Below are 24,210 nucleotides of genomic sequence, written 5' to 3' on the forward strand. Positions count from 1 at the left end.
TGTTTTGTTTTGTTTTGTTTTTTTTAACAGGATGAGACAGAAACTGATTGACATGGACAGGCAAATAATAAAAATGTAAAATGTCTTTCTCCTGCACAAAAGTTTGCAGACCTGCCCTTCCACCTCCCAGGATAACTGGCAATGGATTAAATTCTGCCCCTGATTATAGTAACTGCCTCCCTGCTGAGGGGCTTCTTTGTGCAAATTAGAGGCAGATAACCACAGCAGACATAATTAGCCATTTAGAATAAAATTAAAATTCAAGTTGGCTTCTAAATGAGTATGGACTGAGCTTATTCAGTCTGAACAAGGAGACCAATTTTGGGAACATCAAAATATTTTGGCCTTTGGAAAGATCAGTCATACACACTCAGGAGTCTTATTTACATCAGACACTCTAAAATGTAATGAACCACTTCAGTGTTGTTGGGCTTTATGAAAGCTGGTTTACGATACAGTTCAAAATTAAATCTTCGATTATATAACCTCATTCCCTTTCCTACCTGAAAGCAGCGTTAACAACCATGTGGAAAAGGAGAAGCATGTAGTTCAGTTTCATTAGATAAGCTCAAGAGAAGTCCTTGAGAACAAAGACTGAAAGTTATTTATTTCATTATGTTTCATTTTTGTCTGCTGAAATTTATTTTTTCTTCTGCACCCCGTGCCCTTTCAAAGCATCCAATAAACTGAATCAATAAAGATATGAGCTCCTGCATCCTCATCCAGAGTTTGAACTTCAGAAAGTTGTCCTGTATATATAGTTTCATTTAAATTACCATGCACATCAACATTTTTCATCCATGTGGCCCCTGTAAAATAAATCTGGTTGGAGGATGATCATATGTCTAGCTTATATCCCTGCCATCTCTAACATTTTAAGAGCTCAGATGGTATGCATGTGTTTGTGTGAGGTGTGGGGTCATAACTGATGTTAGCTTTTGTACTCATTACTAATTGTTAAGATATTCCATGAGAGGGTGTGCAAAAAAATACCCTTCAAGCATTCTACATTCCACTGGCAGAGGACTCTGCCCTATCCCTGACTTTCAGCAATAAAACAGCATACAGCACGTAACCCACACTACTGTAACTGTCAGTATGACTCCATGCAAGGCATCCTCTGGTGCTCAAATGTGTGATGGACTTAATCACCTTAAACCAGACATTGATAGAGAAGCATAGGTCAGCTGATAACAATTTGTTACGCCAATACACCTTGACTGTATGTTTGAGCCAAAATCGCCAGGAACATTGCCCTGCTTACATTTATAGCATCCTACTTTCTTCATCCTATGTATAGAGTTTGGCACCTGTTGTGAAGAGGGCAAGAAAACTGAGTAAAGTTGCACATGTTTATGAAGCAGATGAGCTAGACTAAGGAATGGGTATTTAAGCAAAATACAGTGGTGGAAGAATGAGTTTCCAATATGGGAGAGGAGTCAGTGACTTCAATAAAAGCAGTGGTGAAGGAAGGCAGAGGTAACTACGTGACAGATGCAGTGAATGTTGCACCTGCACAGTACTGCCTCTGTCGTGTCATTCCACACCCTTTTAAGCTGAGTTAGACAAGAACACTGATGCGGCAAGAGCTGATGTCCTTGGCAGGAGTTTAGAGACTGCCTACTGTTCCTGAAATAAAATAACTACAAGAGGAGCTGAAAACTCATCCCTCTCTGCTTTGCTACACCAGTTTGTATTGAACTTTCTACTTCAGATCACTATCAGAGAACCGTATAGGTTGGCAGAGCCCTCAAGGCAGACTGCTTCTACAAAGAACATGGTCACATCTTTATTATTATCAGCAACAAGGCAGTGAAAAGAAGGCCATTTAAAAATCTTTTTCCATTACACCCTGACTTACAGCACATTGTCCATATTAGCTCTGTACAAGACCTGGCCCTAATAACTTGCCTAAAACAAATTTAGAAAAGCTTACATACCATAAACACCTTGGTGCAATATATATGGCCCTCAAAATATTTCAAAATTCATTTCAGGTAAAATATACACAAAACCCACAGTCTATATATTTTGCTAGCAGCAGAGTCTCTACCAAACATACACCTAAATTAATACTCTATGAGAAAAAATTTTAGAGTTACCTATTGATTTCAAAGTCAGTTTCCTGGAGGACTTCCAACATTTTATTTATTTTTTTAAAAAATTTATCTGGCCTAAATAAGGCTACTGACAGGTTTTCTGTTGAAGAAGTTTCTGTTCACATTTCCCACTATTTGTTGCTTTCCTTGTCATTTCTTATAAGAAAAAAAAAATCTAAAACTTTTCTGTGGTTTGTTCTGGAGGAGACTTATTCAGTATTTCTGGCAATTTTAAGTACTCTTCATTAGTTTTCAGGCTATATAGACTATATCTTTTTGTTTATGCTATCTTATCTATCTCTTTTGCCTTGTGGTAATAAAACAATTAAGGTAGCTTCGCTTCCTCTAGGTTCACATCAGTAGGAAGACTTCAATAGATAGGTCAGTTTATATACATATATATATATATATAAACTCTGCAATTTAGTTTTAAGCCATGAAATCTATTTCTATCATGAAGAATCAAATACCACTAAGGAGAATGGGTTGCAGAAACTGCCTTAAATATGTATATAGTTTAGTTCAGACTAATATCCACATTTTTGTATGTTCATTTGAACTGAGGCTGACCTCTGAGTATTTAGAGATGTGCCTGTCACTCCTTTATAATCACAGCTATTATAATAAAAAGGAAAATTGAATCGGAGGCATAAAGGCAATGAATACGAGATGTAGGAATATGTGTCAGAAGCACATAAATGATGTTTCTTTGAATGGTCCAGCTACTCATTCTGTGGAGGTGTTGCTATCATAAGTGAAAAGCATATATATTGTCAAAAATGGGAATGCAGTCCAGATACACAGGGATGCGTTCAGCTTGTCATTCAGAACATCTTTTATCAGATACCAAAATCTTCCAATGCAAAGGATAGCAAGTCCATTCCCACAGGAGTTTTACACTCCAACCTAAAAGAACTGCAGGAAAATTTCAAATTTGTACTTAATCTTCTTTTTCTTTGATTTTCCAGGTATTTGACAGGTAAGTATTTGGCTATGACATTCTTCTTGTAAGAATACAGTCTTACAGAGAATTTCCTTTTTTCATAGTCAGATTAATTCAATATGTAAAGTAGACATTTATAACAAAACATATATTTATATAAGTATGTGTATATATGAGCTTCTTACTCAACTAAGGTATTTTTTAGAGCAAAGCCTTTCATTTTCTGACACTATAAACAAACAAGTTTTGATGTCTGACTTGCCAGTAAGCTTACTAGGAGTAGATTATATCATTACAGTTGAGACCAAGAGATAAGATATCATAAAATTGAACGCTATTGCGTGAACATGCATGTTTCTTCAAATTTAATTCACCTATTACATGACATTCTGACAGGCATTGTAAATTGGCAGTCATTTTCCATCTTGTGATTGTGAGATTAAATTATGAGTTGAAGCTAGATTTAAGAAAAATTGCACAAACCAAAGGTATTAGAAATCCCAGCATTGCCATTTGATAGCATTTATAAACAAAGGAAATAATCATCTTAGGCTAAAAAGTGCAAATCAGAAGCTGGCATAAAGGTGATGGGAAACAGTCCAAAATAGTATATAATAAAATTTATAAAATAAAGTAATGAGAAGGTCAAAATACTGCTTAAAAATTAAAACACATTCTGTGGCAGGCAAAAAACCCCAACAAGATGGATATTGAAACAGAGGTCACTAGACTTGTGAAAAAAATTGCATCAAATTACAAAGTTTGTGAACTCTACAAGAATATTCATAGGATTCATAAAGCAGAGGACAGATTACCAATTCAAACTAACGCTTCAAAGAAACAGTGGAGAGCACTGTAAAAACAGATGAATAGACTATAAACATGAAAATGAATGGGGTGTTTACTAATTTAAGTAAGTTTGACGTTATGTTAGAAATAAAAAAAAGCCAAGCTAATACAAGGATGGGATTTCAAAAGTCAGGAAGTTAGAAAAGTTAAAAAGGTGCTCATGCAGCTTGTTCATCAAGCACATGGAAAATATCAACTTTAGGTTAAAAAAAAGTATCTAAGGGGAAAATGTTCTAATGGATTACAAACATCCCAAGTCTTCAATTTAATCAGAAGGGTACTTTCACTGCAGAGGACAGTACTGTGTCAGAGATTGAGGTTATCTTCCAAGAGATAGTTTTCAGAATATAGAATAAGGTCAAGTGAAGACAGGAGAGCGTTTAAAGAACCCAGTGACTCTACAATTTATGCTCTTGTAAAGTTCAGAAAGCTCAGGATAAAGGGTAAAAGATGAGATGGATAGTCTTATGGTTTAGAAATTGTTGAATAAGTACAAGAACCAGTGCAATGGACACATTTGCTGATCCACGAGGGAAAAGAGCAAAATCCAGAATAACTAAATCAAGAATAATTAAATATGAAACAATGGAAAACTTCCCACAGCTAGCAAGTGGAAAAGCCACAACAAAAAATTAACTGCAAGTTTCCCATCATCAGATACCAAGTAGTTTCCCTTAGAAAAAATATGTGTATGTGTGTAAGACCTCATTTTTTGTAGTGCTATTTGAATTGTCTGGCACAGAAGGTATTTTCTTGGAGAATAAAACTACTTAAGGATGACTTGAAAGGCAGCACAGACTATAGATAAGATGCTTCAGAAAGAAAATAATCATTAGGACCATAGGCATCATCTTGGGATTGACGTCAATGTGTACCTGTCTACATATACGTCTTTAAGCTCTCATTATGATCAATGCTTGTTATAGACAAAAAGCACACAGAGCAATTCAGCAGGTTTTCGGAGAAGGGAATTGCTCACTAGGCTCCACTGACTGTACTACTCAGATCTGCAGTAGGAACTTAGGCACAAAGTGCATGTGCAGGTACCTACAAGTAGGCAAGACCACGTCAGTGTCCAAATCTCAAACCAAATCCCACTAGTAGACACTAGAAAAAGTAAGGGATGCATGAAAACATCATTACTATGAAAGGACAAGGCTCCCTCAAGGACATTCAATGCACTGGAGCAGCAATTCAGAATTAAATGATTAGATTAAGGAGGAAAAAAAAAAGTGTCATGGACACTACGGAAAACATGCTCTAGACTCAGTGCATCTATGTGGAATATTTTGCTTTTATGCTAGTTGATACTCATTACAAACCATTTACTGCCATTAGCAAGGATGAGGATGGAAGTAGCAATGAGAGTCTGAGCCGCACTCATCATTTTTGGAGGGTGAGCTCAGCTCTTCTACAGTGGTGGTGGTTACAGAACTCAAGGATGGGGAAAGAAGGGCAGTAAGATATTCAGAAGAAAGAAAGAGGAGAAGAAGAGGAAGATCAAATAGCCAAGTTGCCTCCTGACAGCTTTTATTGCCATCATCAAAATCTACCTAGTAACTATTTTGGCATAGACCAGAGATTATTTTTCCCAGATACATAGTACATTGGAGAATTTGATACAAGAGGGGATGGAGGGGAAAGAAGGCTTGAAGTTGTAAATGTAGTGACTAGATAACCAATTAAACAAATGTACATGGAGCAAAGTCTACAGCTACTTTATGTTTCATGTCAGTAGTTGAAATAAATAAAATAATACCAAAATATCTGTGGCTTGGAGTGACTAAACCATTGTTGAAGAGAACGACAAGTTAATAAGGAGATAGTGTCACAATGGTATTTTATTTAGTCAGTATCATCTTTTTCATAAGAAGCTCAAGTATTAGATGAAGTTTTGGTGAAAAGTCTGGCAAACGTTAAGGTATTAAGAAAACTGTATTAAAAGTAGTAACTGAAAAGTATATACTGGGAACTCAAACACCTGACAGAATGGATGATTACACCTCATACTGAACTCATGAACAATCATTCAGTAATTACTTAATATTTGGATAGTGAGCTTGAAAGGACTGTCCACATCAGTAGAAAAAAAAAAAAAATAAATTAACCCTTCTGGAATCCGCAAAGTAGATAAAAACCACAACTGTAAGGTTATGTGATAAAATCTTGTCTGCACACACACAAAGGAGTACATACAGACTGTAGCAGATGGGGGAAGTCCAAATAACAACCTCCCAGTTCCATCAAAGGGAACATCAGCCTACTGAAGGACCATCACCACAAGTCCAGAAGAGTACAGGAGCACAACGGCAGGCAGGGACCCAAATTAAGGACTCAGACAAGGGACTTCTGGTCTGGTCACCTGCCAGGGCTGTCCCGGGACAGCCTCAGCCCCAGTGTCTAGCTGTGAAACCCATCATGATAACAAAAAAACAGAGCACCTTTTGGACTAAGTGGGGGTCTCTGCCTGGGAGTGTGGGATGCATTATGGGATGCAGGTTTTGACTGTGCAGGATTTATTATGGGATGTTTAGGGGAGGAACTAAAGGTGGGGAAAGGGATTCAGTGATTTGGTGACAAACAAGTAGGGGAAAATAGAGCATTAAGGGGGAGAAAAAGGGGTTGGTCGCGTGTAAATAGTTTTCTGGTCATTATGCTTTTCTGACCATGCCCTAACCCTGGTCAGTGCAGTCTGTTCTGTTGTCTTTATTAAATTCCTTAAATTATTTTCCAGGGAAAGGGATTCTGTGGTGCGTGATTCTGTGTGTGCGTGTGTGTGTGATCTTCTGTGCCTGCAGCTGGAGAGGGGCTGAGGCCTTAGGGGCTTGTATGCTCAGCTGTTAGCAACTGGGAAGATTGGGATCCAGGGGTAGCTGCAGGGCAGACTGTCCACACTGTACATACATACACATAAATTCTCATGAGAGGATGTCCATCCTGCTCAGCCAGAGAAGGAAGCAGGATGAGGCTGTTGGTGCTGTTTGTGCGACTGCTCTGTGTGTTTGTATGTGATCTGAGTGGTTGGTCATATGATAAGTATATACATAGTATATACTTATCCACATATATATATGAATACATGTACTGTGTATGTGTGCTCCATGTGCATATGCCTATTGTGGATACTGTCACTACTGCTTGGATCTGGGGGAATGGAGCTGCAGTAGGCTTCCCTTCCAAGCTTTCAGATCCAGCTCAATACATATTCCCCTGAACAAAATCCGAAGTAGATGATGCCCGAAAATGATAGGGCTGAGGGGTTAGTTAAAAATTACACTATGTGTAAACATATGTGTAAATGCAAAATGTAAAAAACACTATGTGTAAATGCTGATGATTTATTTAGACATAAGTAATTGAAAAAAGTAGGTTGAAAGTCTGTATTTTATTAACTTCCATTGTTTTGGGGGAAAGACGTAGATCATAATTTTCAAAATTTCTTGGAAGTGACACCACTGATTCTGTGGCACAAAGCTCATTTTACACAAAGCAGACAAACTGGGGTTGAATCCACTTCATTTAATTTTATTGCTTTAGAAGCTAAAGGGGCTTCTTTAGGGTCTCCAGATTACAGACCTTTTTTTAGAGTGGGCGGAGTCATCCTCTCCTTCCCTTGTCTATCATGGAAGCTGCAACAAAAGCAGCTGATTTTTAAAGAGCTAAATCTGAAATCTATACTACCATTAGAAGCTAGATAGAGCAAGAAACAGAACCATCGATGTACTTGCACTGTAAAATCTAAGATAGGTCTCATACGAGAGGTCACCTTTCTGTGGCTGCTCTTTTCATTACTGCTGCTGGGCATAGAGTTAATTGCCCTTAAATAATCTATACTGGCGTACTAGCATACAGTAATTAAAGACAAACAAACAAACCCCAAAACAAACAAAGAATCAAAATGCTCTTCTTATCATGTTTTAACTTCTGGTCGGTCTTGAAGTGGTCAGACAGTTGGACTAGATGATCATTGTAGATCCTTTCTAACTGAATATATTCTAGTCTAAAAGCCAACCCTCAAAACTACCAAGAATGTTTTTTTCCAGGAAAATAATCTGGGATATACTGTGTTATAGAATGTAGACTGTGCATGGATCTTCTGAAGTATTAAAGCCTGATACATAGCATCCTGAACAAACATCACAGGACTCCTTCCCAAAGGCAAATTTCATTTTAATATTACTTTTTGACCCTACTACTCCTTTCAGAATGCTGTCTTGATTTAATGTTCTTTAGCATGCTCCCCACTCCCCACCCCCCACCCCCCCATTTTATACTAATTGATTATCAGGTCAAAATTGGTTTTAGCTGTAGTTCTTGGTTCTAGTGCTGTTTCCATCCCTCCACATATTTTTTCATAGGATCATGGTCACACATAAAGATATAGCCAGTTTTCTTGTTCCCAGTCAAAACTTCCTAAACATCATTTGCGATTCTCAGTGTACAGGTAACTGTTGTGATTTTTAAAATCATAATAATGCGTTGACACCATTATGTAATTTGATGTAAATAGTTCTCACTGCTCTCTCAATTGCTGAAGCTTTGAAACTGCAGTAAAACAATTTGTTCATAGACAATCATTAAATAAGATCTCCTTTCTAATGTCTATAATTACATCTGATTTACATACAAAGTATGAAAACAGAAAGCAAAGCACTTCCCCCATCTCTAGTGGAGGGGGACTGAAGTATCGTATTGATTTTATCAAACTATACCTATTTTAAGCAAAAATAACTGTCTGATCTTATCTAATCAGAATGGAATTACTTTTCATTTTGGTCATCTTCAACAGCTTCCCCACTCAGCTTTTTACCATACTTCTACATTTCCCCCTTGATTTTGCTAAACAGCGCCAGAGATTTCTGGCTGCATTGACGTTTTTCCTTGTGCACAGGCTTTTAGATATAAATACTTCACAAATAGCAAAGCTCACACAAAACATAGCTAATTGCACCTACATTTGCCTAAAGAGGTAAATTGGAATGGACAGACGTAAGAACTAGTGATGAATACACCTGGGCAAATTCTTTATTCTTCTACTACGAAGTCTGTCTGCCACGATAAAGCGATCATCTGAATAACATAAATTTGACTATGTAATTCCTCTCATTTCAGAAAAAAAAGGGTAAAAAACAATTTTGCATATAAAAACAACTAAAAGTTTATTGATTTTGACTGTACTGTTTTTTGAAAATAAAAATATCTGATCCTACCTCTTCACAGGCGGTCCTGAAATCCATGTGCTATGACACAGCAAGTGATATTTGTCTAAAATGGAGAGAAAGATTTCATTAGAATGAAAAAGATACTGCAAAACATAAAAGCTATCTGTCCGTGCTGAGCAACTGCACTTCTCTTTGTTAGGTCCAGCTATAGTCATCACTTAAAAAGAGAAATGATCAAAGATGAAACAGGATTAGGAAGTATAAGGTGTTAGAAGTTGTTCCTGGTCCTTACAAAATACACAGCCCAGTTTCACTGAATATGATGAAAGGAATGTTTATGCTTCCACAATCATGGGGCATTCAAACTTACTTTTCGTACTGCAAGCATAAATGTCTTTTTTCCCCAAAAAATAAGAGTATAATAGAATGTAACAGAAATTGAGACAACTAAGTTACTTTTCAGAATACCTTCTCTCCTTTAAAAGACTCTGGTTTGTTGTTTGTTTTTTCCCTCCCCTAATTAAAATCCATCATGCATCAAAACCTTTTGTCTCACATTTTATTAACAATTATAATCTCTCCAAAGAAGTCGGTGTCATTTAACAGTGTCTACTGTACAGAAATATTTATGAGGGAAAAAAAAAATGTTAGAAAAGTCAGGAATCTGTGTGAGTGCTCGCAAAATGTCATGCCAAAGCCTGTGTTTATTACTTTGCTTGGCCTTTACCTAAAGTGTATTCATCCCAATGCACACTTATGCATTCATTTATTTACGAGATAAGCCACTGGCACAGGCTGTTATGAGAGGATAATAACAGTGTCCTGCTGCTGGTTCTGCAACAGAAATAAATACTTATGCATCAGTCAATAATATTTCCAGGAAACACTTCCTGGGCAAAACAGTAATTTCATTCAATGGGTGGAGAAATTAAACCTGCAACAAAATCCTCTACATCAACCATATGCTATTCTGTATTAATTATGTGCTTACAATTATTTGTATATAGTACTCAAAGCTCCAACACAAAATTTGCCCCATTAGCCTAAGTTTATAATAAAATTACACAAGCTGTACCTCATATAGTAAAAAAAAGAGTAAGTCATAATAATAATAACAAAACCTTTTAATCTCTTAATTAAGTCTTTTAGATTTTTTTTGCTGCTCTGAATGGAATTTTATTATACCAAAGCACACGCACACACATGAGGTTAATGTTCTCTATTTACTGAGCTCTGCCTGGATGACAGCCTGTGCTCTAGACTAATTTCTGGCAGAGTTAGCTTAGGTTACAATGCACAAGTTTAAACTGGACCTGTCATCATTCCTTCCTTATCAGCTTTACAAGTGCACCAAGATCCAATAAAGAACTGTATCTGTAATTCCGCTGTCAAAGTGCTCATAAAAAGCAAGGTCACTATTACCATCTTGGAGACTTTGCACTCTGGTGGAACTGTCATTGTGCAATGAAGTATGTTTCCTTTCAAGTTTTATGAACTCTCTTTCCAGGTGCTGAGTAAGCTGAAGTGGGAAGGAGGCTTTACTCACCTTAGCAAAGTATTCTGAGGACATTTTAGCCTTCTGGATCTATAAACATATATATCTTTAAAATATAAACTGAAATACTGCACAGTGTTCTGAGGCCCTGATTATGTCAGGTATGTACATCAGTAATTCCTACTGCAGTTCAAAACTGTATTCACTTATGTTATGGTCTGTCTTATCAATAGAAGTTCTTCAGAGTTTGGATTTGGGCAATTTTGGTTCCACAGTCAATGACAATTCTTCTTTGGTTCCTTTTTGGCTACTTTGATCTAAATCCTACGTAATCCAGGTAATTTCCACAAATATTAATCCATTTTCTTGTGTGTTTTGTTGTTTGGGGTTTTTTTGTTATGCATTATGCATTTATTTGCTTATTTCAGAAATATTTGTATTACCACATAGAAGAACATTCAACAACAACTAGGCTTCAGAGCATCATAGCTGATTGTGTATAGAGCTCACGATCTAAAATAACTTCTAATTCTGCTCAGACTGTAATTTAGCAATCTTAGAAATATGAAGCTTCACATGAATACCAAATTCTTTATTCAAAAACCCTTTAAAACCCCTTTTAAAATCCTTTTTAAAAACCCCAACATTTTAAACAGCACTGCCATTAACTCTGGTATGCTCAAAATTATTTCTGAAAGGTAGGAGTCATAATTCCCTGTCCTACACCTTTAGGGCTCTCATGGCAAACAGAGCCCTTGGCCTTCAGAGAGACAGTCATCAAATTATAAATATTGCCTCCCACTACCTGTCGATACTTGATGAATTTAGAATCATAGATTCATAGAACCATAAAATCATTTAGATTGGAAAAGACCTTTGAGATCATCAAGTCCAACCATTAATCCAGGACTGCCAAGTCCACCACTAAACCATGTCACTAAGCACTGCATCTATGCATCCTTTAAACACTATCTTCCACCACCTCCCTGGGCAGCCTGTTCCAATGCTTGACCACCCTTTCAGTGAAGAAATTCTTTCTAATATCCGATCTAAACCTCCGCTGGCTCAACTTGAGGCCATTTCCTCTTGTCCTGTCACTAGTTATCTGGGAGATGAGACCGACCCTTTCAGGGAGCTGTAGAGACCAGTAAGGTCCCCGCTAAGTCTCCTCTTCTCCAGGATAAACAGCCCCAGCTCCCTCAGCTGCTCCTCACAAGACTTGTCCTCCAGACCCTTCACCAGCTTCATTGCCCTGCTTCATTTACCTGCCAATCGCCTTGATCATACCTGCTTTTTTCCCCTACATGCTAAATTAAAAATAGGTAAAAGAAAATATACGACAAATACTGTCCTGACATCCATTTTCTACAGAAATAACTTCCTTGTTTCATACAGAAAGTTTGCACACAGAGTTTCTTCTGTGTAGACTGGTTAGAGGCAATTTTTCATCATCTGTGACAACCACTTTTACTATTAAAATATTATCTAAAATGTAAATCTGGAACTACGTAAGTATCATTACAAAATATATAATACTCATTGCAATGAGTGCACCTGTTTCTCAAGCATTCAATAGCTCAGTTACCAATCTTTTTAATATAGCTGCCACTGCTTCTGTATCCCTCTGTCTTCTACCGAATCTTGCCTGCAGCTGCATACAGAGAATCTAAGCCCATTATCAATGTTCTTTTTCTGACTATCAGCAATTTTGTAACACTTGATATTTTAGAAACAGCACATACAAGGTTTGATTACAAAGGCAAGTAACTCATAAATCAGCTCAGAAACATCATTTCCAGCATTTACACCATAAATAAACACTCTAGATGATTAAATTACAGGAACACATATAATGCATCATGCAGAAATGTTACGATCTTATGCTGGTAAAATGCCTCAGTGATTAGAAACTGTCTCCTCCTGCATTACATGAAAAAAGGCAGAAAATATAAAGCCAAGTAATTTCAAAAATAAAACATGTAAAACAACAAACTGTGAAACCCACTGCTGACAGATATCCCCCATCAGTCTCTGGCTAACCTCTGCAATCTGTTTATCTCTAAATCACAGCAACTTTCAACAGAGCACCTTTCAAGCTCTTTTAGGAGCTTCTTTCAGTCTACTGGCTATCAGCCCACAGCACCCTTCAGCCTCAATATTTGATCTTTTTTTGTCCCTCCCCAGCCTTAGATTGCTTAGTGACAAACTGTGCACCAAAGGGTGAGAAAGGAGCTGCCTCTGGCTCTGAAGGGAGCAAACAGAAACATGTCAGGATAGAGTAGGGTGTGCAAGGACATGGGGAGGTATAAGCAGTGTGCATTACTCAAAGAGAAAGAATGGCTCCAAGAGCAGTGAAGCTTCCTCTGAATGGGTTGGGAACCACTGCATACAAAATATGTAAACAAGCAAGCTTTGAAAAGTTACTTTCATTCCTTTCAACTTAATTTGCAATCTGCACTTCCTCCAAAACTGAGTTACCAAACTTATTTAGCTCATCTCTGCTGATTGTAAAGGAGGTAACACATGACAGACAGGTTGGGAAAAGAAATTGACACCCCCTTGACAGAACAAGCAGTTATTCAATACTGAAGAAACATTTACCAAACAGTATTATTAAAGCATTTCTGTTCTAAAGGGAAATCAATGGCAAAAACATAACAGTAACGTTGAAGGCTATGGCAGCCCTCAGAGACAAAGCTTCATTTAGGATAATGCATTGAGCACTTGAGCTATGCTCTGATTTTCTTATAATAAATCATGTCATATTCCGGTGGTATAATAAATGTAATTTCACAAAGTAATTCCATGACTGAATACTCCAGTATACTTAATAAAATAAGATAGCAAACCAAAAGAAAATTTCATGTGCACACAACAGTAGTAGGAGACACTGTAAAGTGTTGGGAACATCACAAGCCGAATAAAATACTATTGAAACAATAGCAGGAAAGACTTCATTCTGAAGGTTACTGGTGAAAAGTAAGAATACAATATTGTATGCACAAATAACAAGTTTACAGAGAAATTATGTATTGCCAAATGCAATTTAATTTTGCATACGATATCACTGCAGCTTGTGTAGTTCTTACTTGCTGGAGATAAGCCACAAAAATGGTTATTGTCTGAGAACTATCTGAATTGCTAACTAGGAAACAGAATAAAACCATATTTCAAAGGCACAAATATCACATCTGCAACTAACTGTGATAATGGTTCACTAATCAACTTCATCTTTGACTTCTCAAGTCCTTATTCTGCTCCCATTCTTACCAACATCTTTTGTGCTCTGCATTTTGGAGATGTCTGAAGGGCACCATATCTGTCACTCTTGCGTGTTTTAGGAAGTGAAACACACATTTGTAACTCTGCGGGGCCTTTTTTTTTTTTTTTTTTTTTTTAGCAATAATTAAAAAAAAAAAAAAAGATCCGAAAGCATCTCTATTGTAAATAGGGAAAGAAGGGTTAGAAATTATCCTTACACATAGCACAGTTGGTCCTCTGTGCTTGAAGGGAAAGAAAAATAGTTTAGGGAAAAAAGAAGTATTACATTAAATACAAATTTCATGAAGGTACACTCACTCCATCCAGCTTGCCACACGGTGTTTAGTACAGGAAGAGTGGTCATAGGCATGCAGACAGCATAGTAAATCAAAAGATCAGTTTAGTAACCACAGATTAATAAAACCCTATTCAGTTACTGTTTTCCAGCACACTTGAATAGTATTTTGTTTGAACACTGAGTTACTTATGTTCAGTTAACATAGTGATTTTCAGTAATTTATCACAGTAACATACTGGACTTGTCTGGTCTCTAGATCCAAACACAGACTCATACTTCTCTCATAGAGTTCAACACATGAAGGGGGATCTGTATATCCCCTGCACAGAATTACAGCTTTAAGAAACTAATTTAAGTAGAAAGATGCTCATAAAGCTGGAAGCCCCTAACCTGCATGAACTTCCATCTACCTGACAGTTCAAGGACTGAGATGAAATTTGAACCCAGCAAAACTGTGCACTTCTTTAGCAATGAGGAAAATAATCACCTGACAAAGCTTTTTCACAAAATGTTCAGCTCTTAGCAAAGCTCATGCTTCAAAGGAATTGAAGTTGGCAATTAGTAGCTAACAAGGTTTTTAATGTTTAATTCATTTTACCTTTGTTAAAACAAGAATGATATTTACCTGCATGTCATAATTTATTACTTTACTTGCAAGCATTTTTAATCAGCAAGCCCAATAAAGGATTCAATATATAAACAACATTTTTTTTTAAGAATCAATGAGCCGCAAAGCAATATTAACTCAATGAACGTATCTTGGGCTCCTGATTGTTTATCCAGTACTGTTTGCACTAACAATTATCTAGTGCCTCCCAGAACAAATACGCACAAAATGATTTAAGTAACCCAGTCTGTTCTGGCACGGCAAAAGCAATCTGATGGAAATGGCAAAGCAAAAAAACACAATGGAACATGAAGTTTTTCGGAGTGAAAAAGCAGTACTACAGGACAAGCATCTGAAAAAGGTGAGGTTAAATGCCAATAGGCTGCCACTGTACGTCTTTATGTGAAATGCTCTATGGCAAACTGGAATAAGAAAGTTTGGCTTTGGGTCAAAGCCTGGAATGTTGCCAGAAAAAAAAAACCACCAAAACCAAAAAAACCAACAACCAAAGAACTTGTGTCTGATCTGTTGCTTTTCCAACGAACTTTACACTTTTCCACTCACATTCGGTGAATGTGTCTAAATACAATTAGTTACTTCACTTCAAGGAGAGCTAGCCCAGATGTCAGAGCCCAAGCAGGGTCTAAATGTTCTCCTCATTCTTAACTGCTCTGGAGGCAGCATGAACTGTATCATGATTTAGACTCTCATTTTTGCCTAAATAACCTTGTCTTATATCAAAGACGAACAGAAGTTGTTCTCTTAACTATCTGGCACTGCAGTCTGGTTTTTCTTTCCCTTATCTCTCAACACAGAATTTGCTTATAGAAGAGGTACTGGCATTCCTCTGTCAAGACAACTGCTTCCCAGTCAAATACAATTTTCATGCCTCTGGCATTATGCCTAATGCTAATAGTTTGAAATGAGACTTTCCAGATCATATTGCATCTTTGGATTTCACTGGGGGGGGGGGGGGGGGGGGGGGGGGGGGGGGGCAGGCAGATAAAGAAGCATTATACAAATCTCCTAAAGGAAGTTAGGAAATAAATTCATGGTTGTAAACACTAAACACTCAGGACACTTCTTACTTTGCAAGGCTCTTGGGAATTGTTTGGATACTGAAGTAAGCTAAAGACAGGAATGCTTCCACTTCTTCAAGTACTGAGCATGCATTTTCAAATTAACAAGAAAGTAAGAAAACTTAATGACAATGTCATAGTTTAATCAAAGTTTTGTCTTCGTCTTACCTACAACTTAGGACAGCTAATGTAATAAAACAGACATTTAGCCCTTTTAGGTCCAATGAAACTAGACTTCAGAATCATGTGGTAATAACTAAATGTATATATATTTAAATAACAATAAAAGTATCTAAAATTTTCTTGTGTGAGCAAAACAAGGTGGATTGTTGCAAACTAAGATAAAATGACTCACAAATAAGGAGGTGCAAAACACCAGTATGACCACACAAGGAAATGAGCGTACAAAATATTTTTGAGTTTTATATACCCACAGACTAAGCAAATTTGTATGCACCATATATAAGGGAGTGGTAAAATGCACTTAGTGAAATTGTTTGGGCTAAATATATTTCTTTAGGAACTGGATTCTCTTTTCACAAAAGTCAGTGACAAAATCCCTACTAATCCCAGCTTTGCCACTTCAGAATCAGACTAAAAAAACATTAATGCAATACCAGCATATAATTTATATTTCCTCACTGATAACAGGACTGTCCCTCCATTTCTGTATGCAACTTAAAAAAAGAATGTTTAAAATTAACTCTTGTTGATACTCTAGTCTGCCATGCTCTTTGTGCAGTGTTTTGGATGTATATATTACAGGGTATTTGTATAAGAACATTTACAATTAGCAAAAAGTATGGAAAAAACCAAATGGAATAAATTTACTTCAAAAAAATCTTAGAAGGTCTCATTCTTTCAGCAATTCCTTTAATGGCTGTATTTACTTGGCATAAAAGGACATTTTTACATGCTAACGATTAAATGAGTGTGGACAGTGTAATCCATTAATGATTTTCCCTTTAATTTTCCCCAAATTGAACAGTATTATAATGTCATTTAAAAGACAAGTGTTGCAGTTTGTAAGTAGAACAACATGGCATGCCATTAAAAAAAAAAAAAAAAGATTTTATTCTGGTATGCTTTGACTTTTAGTAAATGGAAATAGCATAATACTACTTAATTATTTGAGACTATTAGACCCTACATAAATAACTGATAAATATATTTCTACCTGTATATATGCATATGTGTCAGGTCCAAAGTTAACTGCAGAAGGTCTTAATGGAAAAATAACAATTCACAGTGAAATCTGAAAAATGCGTGTTTCCCCTAGACGTTGAAGTATATAAATCCTGCTTAAAAAACAACAAAATAATAATGTATAATAAATAACAAATATTAAAACTAGATTAAATGAATTAAATGAAGGGATATGACACCAGACAGTACAGAAGACATCCACTGAAGCAAATGAATACAAGCATGTTTTACTTCCAGTTTGCAAGTGGATAAGGTAGCACATATTTCCATTTTGTAAATTGATCAAAGTGTTTCCCATATACCAAGGAAAACGGAAACCAGGATTTCTCAACGGATATGACACCATTCCTGCTCATATGTTACAGTTTGAATCACAAACTCTATCTAGCATGTCTTAATAGAGTTTGAACTAACAAGATAAGCATAACTGAAAGAAATGAAAAAATCTAATCTCAGAGAACTTCAGAAATTTCATTTACTTTAATATAAACAAAATGACAAGTCATTTTAAATCGCCCCAGGACAAAAAAAAATAAAATATCCAAGTTTCACTTGAAAATTCATACCCAATATAATATTTTATTTTGATCTTTCCTCATTTTGATGGCATTAAATTATTTGAGTAAGGTCAAAATATTTTCATTCTATTTTATCATTTGATCTTATGAAATGATTCATATTATTCAAAAGAATATTCCTACTCTACACTGACAAAATGAAAACAATGGTTATTTTATATTACCAAGTTATATAGCACAACGTAATACATTTGTAAACAGTTTGAAATAGAGCAGTGGCAGTGTTTTAAGTTGCTTTCCTATTATGTCCGTAACTGTGAGTACACATTTTGTTCTGTATTTGTGGCAGAAGCTCCTAACTGGTTTGCACAGAACTGGACACCTTGTTGGGATGGGTCATCAAATGCAGCAGTAAAGGACCCTAGACTTTATCAGTCCTTTCTACCAAGATGGTAATAAAAATCACATCAGCCCAGCGAAAAAGCTGGCATAATTTACCTTTCAGCGTTGGTTTCTGTATTAATATTTGAATTGAAGCTTGCTTTCTACTTAGCAATTACCATCATCACTGTTTTTGCAGCTGCTAGCCAGTTTCTCCACTGGTAACCAGGAAATGGAATTAGGCTATGAGGGGTAAAAAGATGTGTTGAATATGGCTAGAAGCTACCTAGGAAGCTGGGCAGAGAGACAGCTTCAGAGACTGTGAAATAACACTGAGTCAGTGCAAGCTGGCAGCACAGAAAAAAACAGGTATACCTGTTTTCATGACATCAACACTTAGAGACACTGAACTTAAATGACAACACATAGGTATCATAATCACCTAGGTGAAATACCAAAGAGCAAGACAAATTAGACAATATAGGAAGAAGACCCCAAATTACTTATTTATGGGCCAAGGGATCTCTGTGTTGTACTGCAGCTTACACAAACTGTGTTGTTTATTGTGTCAAGTCATTGATCCTTCAATGTCACTGATTTTCTTCATGGCTGTTTTTTCTTCCTTTTCCAAAGTATGAACTTACAGATTTTCCCATAAATAACCAAGCTAATCATAAAAAAATACAAGGAATAATTTGAAAACCTGATTGATAAAAATATTTAAATTAATGTGATTAAGTGACCATTTGACCACTTCAGACTGAAGTTTGGACTGCAACTTAGCTTCTACTCTCAGGTCCTGTAATCAACAGTGACATTCCGGTCTAAGAAGAATTCCTATCAGAACAAGCATGCACACACTTCCATTGGTCACCGTTAAAATCTATGTATTTGATTGTCATCTCTGGGACAGCATTGCTATGGCATAGAGAGCACCCAAGGTTTAGTCAGTTGCTGCTACAGTGTTGCCTTACCTGCAAAGTCACTTATAAACACTACTATTAAAAATTAATTGTCCTCAGGTTAAGGGGAAAAAAGAGTGACCTATTTCAAATAGTTGCCAGTGAAGGGAAGCAGAATAATATTGTGCATGAACTAGGAATTTCTAGCCATCAGAGATATCATGGTCATGGTTTGCATAATCTTTGTCGCATTTCTCTTCTTTTCAGAGCAGATACTTCTATAATTCATTACTTACAGAAAACAAACACCAATAACTTGGCTCAAAATTAATCAACACAATTAGATCTTCCACTTGAGTTTTTATATGATTGCAGCAAAAGCCTCTTTAACGCCTCTGGAATTCAGAAAGCAGGAACCTGTAGAAGTACTGTTGTAATACCAAGTCAAGTTTATTTATTGTCACGTTGTTCCTGCCGTAGTACGTTGTCAAAATGTATTAAAAAAGAACTTGAGATATGCAAAATATGCCACACAGGAAAATGCAGCACTTAAAGGTACTGTGAAATTAAAATATGTGAAGTTAAATAGCCAGTGGGAAACACTTAAAGCTAATCAGAAAATACTCCTCTGAGAGCAGCACCCCTCACTGAAAATCTTTCTGTATGGGACTGCATTGGACTCGGTTTAATGGTCATCCCAGCTTTCCATACGGCCCTCTCCTGCAGATAATCCTGCCATAGGGGTTATGCAGTAAATTGCAAAGAAACACCTATAGCCTGCTCCACTTTTTAAAACTGAGGTGATTCAGACAAACACTGGCTAGTGGGGAAAAATGTGCTGGTCCCAGAACACCCAGCTGCCACACAATTATACTTGTGCAGGGCAGACGTGGGTGGACAGCTATAGGTGCCATCCCTATTTAATTAGTCACTTAATGGGAATTACTCATTTTGGTTTTTCATTTTCTACCTAATTGACTAATGCTTAGTTTAGATTTTACTTACTGTGTTCTTGAGCTCATTGAGAGCCAGGATGCAAAACCCTGAATTTTTTGTATCGTAAAGTCATAAGAAATTCTTCTTTGTCTGTAAAATCTTGGACACAGTCATGATGCAATCTAACTAGAAGATGGCTGGGAGTAGTATCAGTAACTCCTTCTATGATTATTTTTTTTCCCACACTTCACCAAGTGTAGATGAGAGAAGAAGATGAAAATTTGAACTGTACAGTCAAGTAGACTGGAACATGCTGAAGTCATGTTGAAAACCTTATTCTATTACCAGGAATAGAATGAGAAGAATGTGGAAGGGAATCTGAAACTTGGTAGATCAGCAGAAAGGAGTTAGGGTAGGCCAAACTGTGGGAGCTTTTGGGCCACGAGCAAACTGAGGGATATGGAAGAAGGAGACAACCTTCAGGAGGGTGAAAATGAATTCTTATAACCACCATAGAGCACTTGCATGCAAGGTAATATACCTAAAACTCAGATCAAAAATTCCACATGGTAGTGTTACACCCGTTTTATTGTACAGAATACTAAAATTAAGCAATGTCATCAAATTTACTGTATATATTGTTAAGCTTTTAAATATGGACCCTCAGATGGATTTAGTCCATGCCAGCTAGTACTATGCAAAACAAAAAACCAAAAAAGGCTACATGATTCAGGAATTAGTATAAAGATCATTCTCAATAGGTAATTTTCTCACAGCCACCATAGTCTAAGGACAAGGAAATTAAACACCATGGATGTAGGCTGTGTTATGCAACTACCCGCAATGCCTGAAGCCAATTTCATTGATAATGATAAACATACAGTGGGAGCTTCATCTTTTGGAAACTCACGAAAAATGGCAGAAAATTACAGCTGGTACACTAACTCAAATGACAGCTCTAAAGCTTCCAAGTCTACCTGTGACAGTACCAGAATATATTATGGATTACTTTTTAAACAAACTTTTTTTGTAAGTGGGTTCCAGTGGAAAATTTAGATTGTGATTCTATAACTGAAACTGAGTCATAGTGTATACACAAAAATATGATGGCTTAAGTTTTCATAGCTACGCTTGATCCAAGTATTTCCTACATTTTAACTTACCCAAAAGATTTTAAACAGAAGTCTTGAAATCAAATGGGACTGTAGTTTAAAACATTCCATTGATGTCTCAAAAACTCATCGGTATAGTAGGTGTACATCTATATTGGTACACTAAAGTACTAAAGGACTTCTGCACTTCAGACACAGTCACTGAAGCCAAGCAGGAGTTTTTCTTTTCCTTTTTACTTTCCAATACTCTCACTCAAGTGAGTAGGGGGGAGGACAGAGTTCAGGTCACAATTCCTTTTTTCACTTCAAAGTCTATTTCAGGCAATAGAAAGGTTATAGTTTAAAAACTCCATCCCCTCCCTTTGTAGGGATATGGAACTTGAGGGAGGTATAGGGTTCTTTTTAAGCATCCTTTGCACCCAAAGTAACGGAAGTAGGTAGGAAAATTCTCCAAACTATCCACAAAGTATGTGTGTGCTAATAAATGTAACACAGTGTCAGTCTGAGAAGGCTGATGAAAGAGGAAAAAGCATAAAAATAGGAGCGAAAAAATGAGCGAAGAGGAAAGACATTGTTGGTAAAAAGGGCAAGAAAAGGAAAAAGATGTGAAGGACAAGAAGATGGAAACTTTTTTTTTTAAAAAAAATGCACTTCTCCATTACATATTAATTTAAAAGTTGTTCTTATATAAAAGTCAGTTTGATCAAATCCAGATGTACTAAGATTATCTTTCTGATCATCAATAGTATTCCATATTCTAATTATGACTGTAAACTGAAAGGAAAGTATTTTAGGTGTATGAAGGAACCTAACCTCTTTACATGTTGTTCTTTCTCCCTCTCCCCCCTAGCAGACCTGTGAAACAAAAGATCAAATTTGGAGAAAGAGAAGTAATGTACATCTTAGGAATAAGCTAACTATGAGCAGTAATGTTGAGAAGAGAGGGTCAGAGATGCATTAAGAGATACTTTCCTTACATCTTCAGTCACATGGCTCTGGTAATTGTGCTGTATTTTAAAATCTTTTCACATGGCTACCAAAACTATCAAAGTTCACTGCTTGTGACATGCCAACAGAAAACAAATTACTTGAGTGCAGTTTGGGGTACCACCTGAATCACAATTGATTAAAAGCATTCTTCATCATTTTAGAAATATTCGAGTGAAAGAGACATATGTAAAGGGAACAAGCTCTATACAAAAGTCCAGTGACACACTGAATTAAAGCAAATTAAGTCAATGTTAGAACAACACACTGATGCAGGAAATTAATATGGATGTTATGGGGCTGTACATCATGTTTGAAGATCTGGGATTTGTCAAACCTGTCACAAAGGAATGATTAAAGCAGGAAGTTCAGGAGAGTCCTGATTGCTCTCTACAACTACCTGAAAGGAGGTTGTAGTGAGGTAGCTGTGGTCTCTTCTCCCGAGTAACAAGCAATACGAAATGAGGAAATGGCCTCAAATTGCGCCAGAGGAGGTTTAGATTGGATATTAGGAAAAAGTTCTTCACTGAAGGGGTTGTCAAGCATTGGAACAGGCTGCCCAGGGAAGTGGTTGAGTCATCTCCCTGGAGGTATTTAAAAAATGTGTAGATGTGGCACTTAGGGACATGGTTTAGTGGTGGACTTGGCAGTGCTAGGTTAATGGTTGGACTTGATGATCTTAAAAGGTCTTTTCCAACCTAAATTAATCTATGATTCTATGATTCTAAATTAAGATCATGCAGCGGAACAAAATATGTGACTATTTTTAGACACTGTTGACGTCCACATAGCCCAGGGAAAAGACGCCTCTTCCAGTGTAAGCAACAGCAATACCATCAGAGTAAGCTACAAGGACATACTGAGAGAAAACAGCAGACAAGTTAAATCTGAGACATATACAGGACAATAAGAAATGATGGCTTAGCAGAAGTTCTGTAAATTTATTGTCAAGGACTCTGCTGCCCAGAGTCCCCAAAATATAAGTTATTTTGCCAGTTAATAAATATGCCAAAGTGCAATTTAGTCTAGGAAATCCTAGTATGAAGCATCTTTATCTGATCTTGGAAATATATAAGAAAAAAAAAACACTTGTGAAGTATAAAGACCGACATTAAGTGAGAATCCTTTGAGAGAGTTCAGATAACTTCAGAAGTATTGTTCTATGATTGTCTGTAATACTTGATCATAATTTAAAATAATTCTTCACAAAGTATAAATGACTGAGCCTGATTTAAAAAGGAGTGAAAACTAGAATGTTAAACAAGACATTAGAGAGTGTTTCACTCTTCAGGAAATGCTTCTCCTTTGAAATTGAGATTTCTTTTGTAAGCTGATTCTATTATCTCTCATAGCAACAGCAAGCTTCCAGGTTCTTGCATTTCTTCATGGTTTTAACAGCCATCACCCTCTGTTTAAAACAGTGGTTCACTCAATAAAAAATTATTAGGTCTCTTGCTGTTTAAACCAGTCTGAAGCTTATGTTCCTTTTTTTTTTTCCTGTTAAAACAGCAGCAGTTTTTACACAGCATTTTAAAAACTCATTAGTATCTACAAAATATTGTAAGAGTTAAGAAGTATTGCTATGAGAATTTATAACCTACCACTTGAACATCAGATGATTTGGGAAAGATCATAAGGACTGACAAGTGGTAAATATCCACCAAGGTTTTAATTCAAAGTTCTTTTGGATTCTTACGATCATGTGGTGGAAGAAACTGAAGAGAGGGCATATCTGTTAAAAACATGGGAGAAAATTTTTTCATTACTGAATTTTATATATTTTGAGATGACATATTAATAGCTTAAAAGATTAAAACCCAAGTCCTTAACATAAGCAGTCTCATGGTCTTCTATTACCTCCTCTGAGTTTTAAAAAAGATACTATCTCAGAGAGAAACAATTGATAAACAATCTGCTGCCATAACTGCAGTATGATGTTTGAGAAAACAACAGGCACTACCTTCCTGATTTTGGTGTACATACAATTACTAAGAAATGGTGTTTCTTCCACTTTCAAAAACAAATCCCTTATAATGTGATGTGGTCATGAAACTGATCATGCCAGTCCTTGCAGGGTTAATTGTCTTCACAAAGACTGAAACAGCCAAGTACCTAAGTTTTCCCATTATAGACCATCATTTTAAGTTCATCTTAGAAAACATTAAAGGAGGAAGGAAAGTAAACTCCCAGTCAGTCTCTCTTCTGTGTGAAGTTTTCAGCAAACTTCAGTTCTGCTCACTATGCTCTAGTAAAAACACTAGAATAGCCTACAAATAACTGTATATCCAGGTTTCTTTCCAAAGAGTAAACCTTGTAATCCCACCATTCATCATCTGGGATCTAAAGCATATGCTTCTTCTAACTTTCCCTTCCAC

At 36.5% G+C, this 24,210-nt stretch overlaps 1 protein-coding gene across 7 annotated transcripts in view; it reads right to left on the reverse strand.

Moving 5' to 3' along the window:
• Positions 1–24,210, reverse strand: part of SNTG1 (syntrophin gamma 1) — a 372,531-nt gene that overhangs the window by 187,269 nt on the left and 161,052 nt on the right. For 5 of the 7 annotated variants that reach the window (XM_080381499.1, XM_080381498.1, XM_080381502.1 and 2 more), the window contains exon 2: positions 9,102–9,156. In XM_080381499.1, the coding sequence (XP_080237625.1) occupies positions 9,102–9,128 (27 nt within the window). In that variant the 5' untranslated portion in view covers positions 9,129–9,156. Of the gene's footprint in view, positions 1–9,101; positions 9,157–16,970; positions 23,431–24,210 lie in introns of those variants that run through there. The other 2 variants (XM_080381503.1, XM_080381500.1) reach the window with 2 other exon arrangements.

The sequence above is a fragment of the Falco punctatus genome (genome assembly GCF_963210335.1).
Source record: "Falco punctatus genome assembly, chromosome: 3".
NCBI classification, from domain to species: domain Eukaryota; kingdom Metazoa; phylum Chordata; class Aves; order Falconiformes; family Falconidae; genus Falco; species Falco punctatus.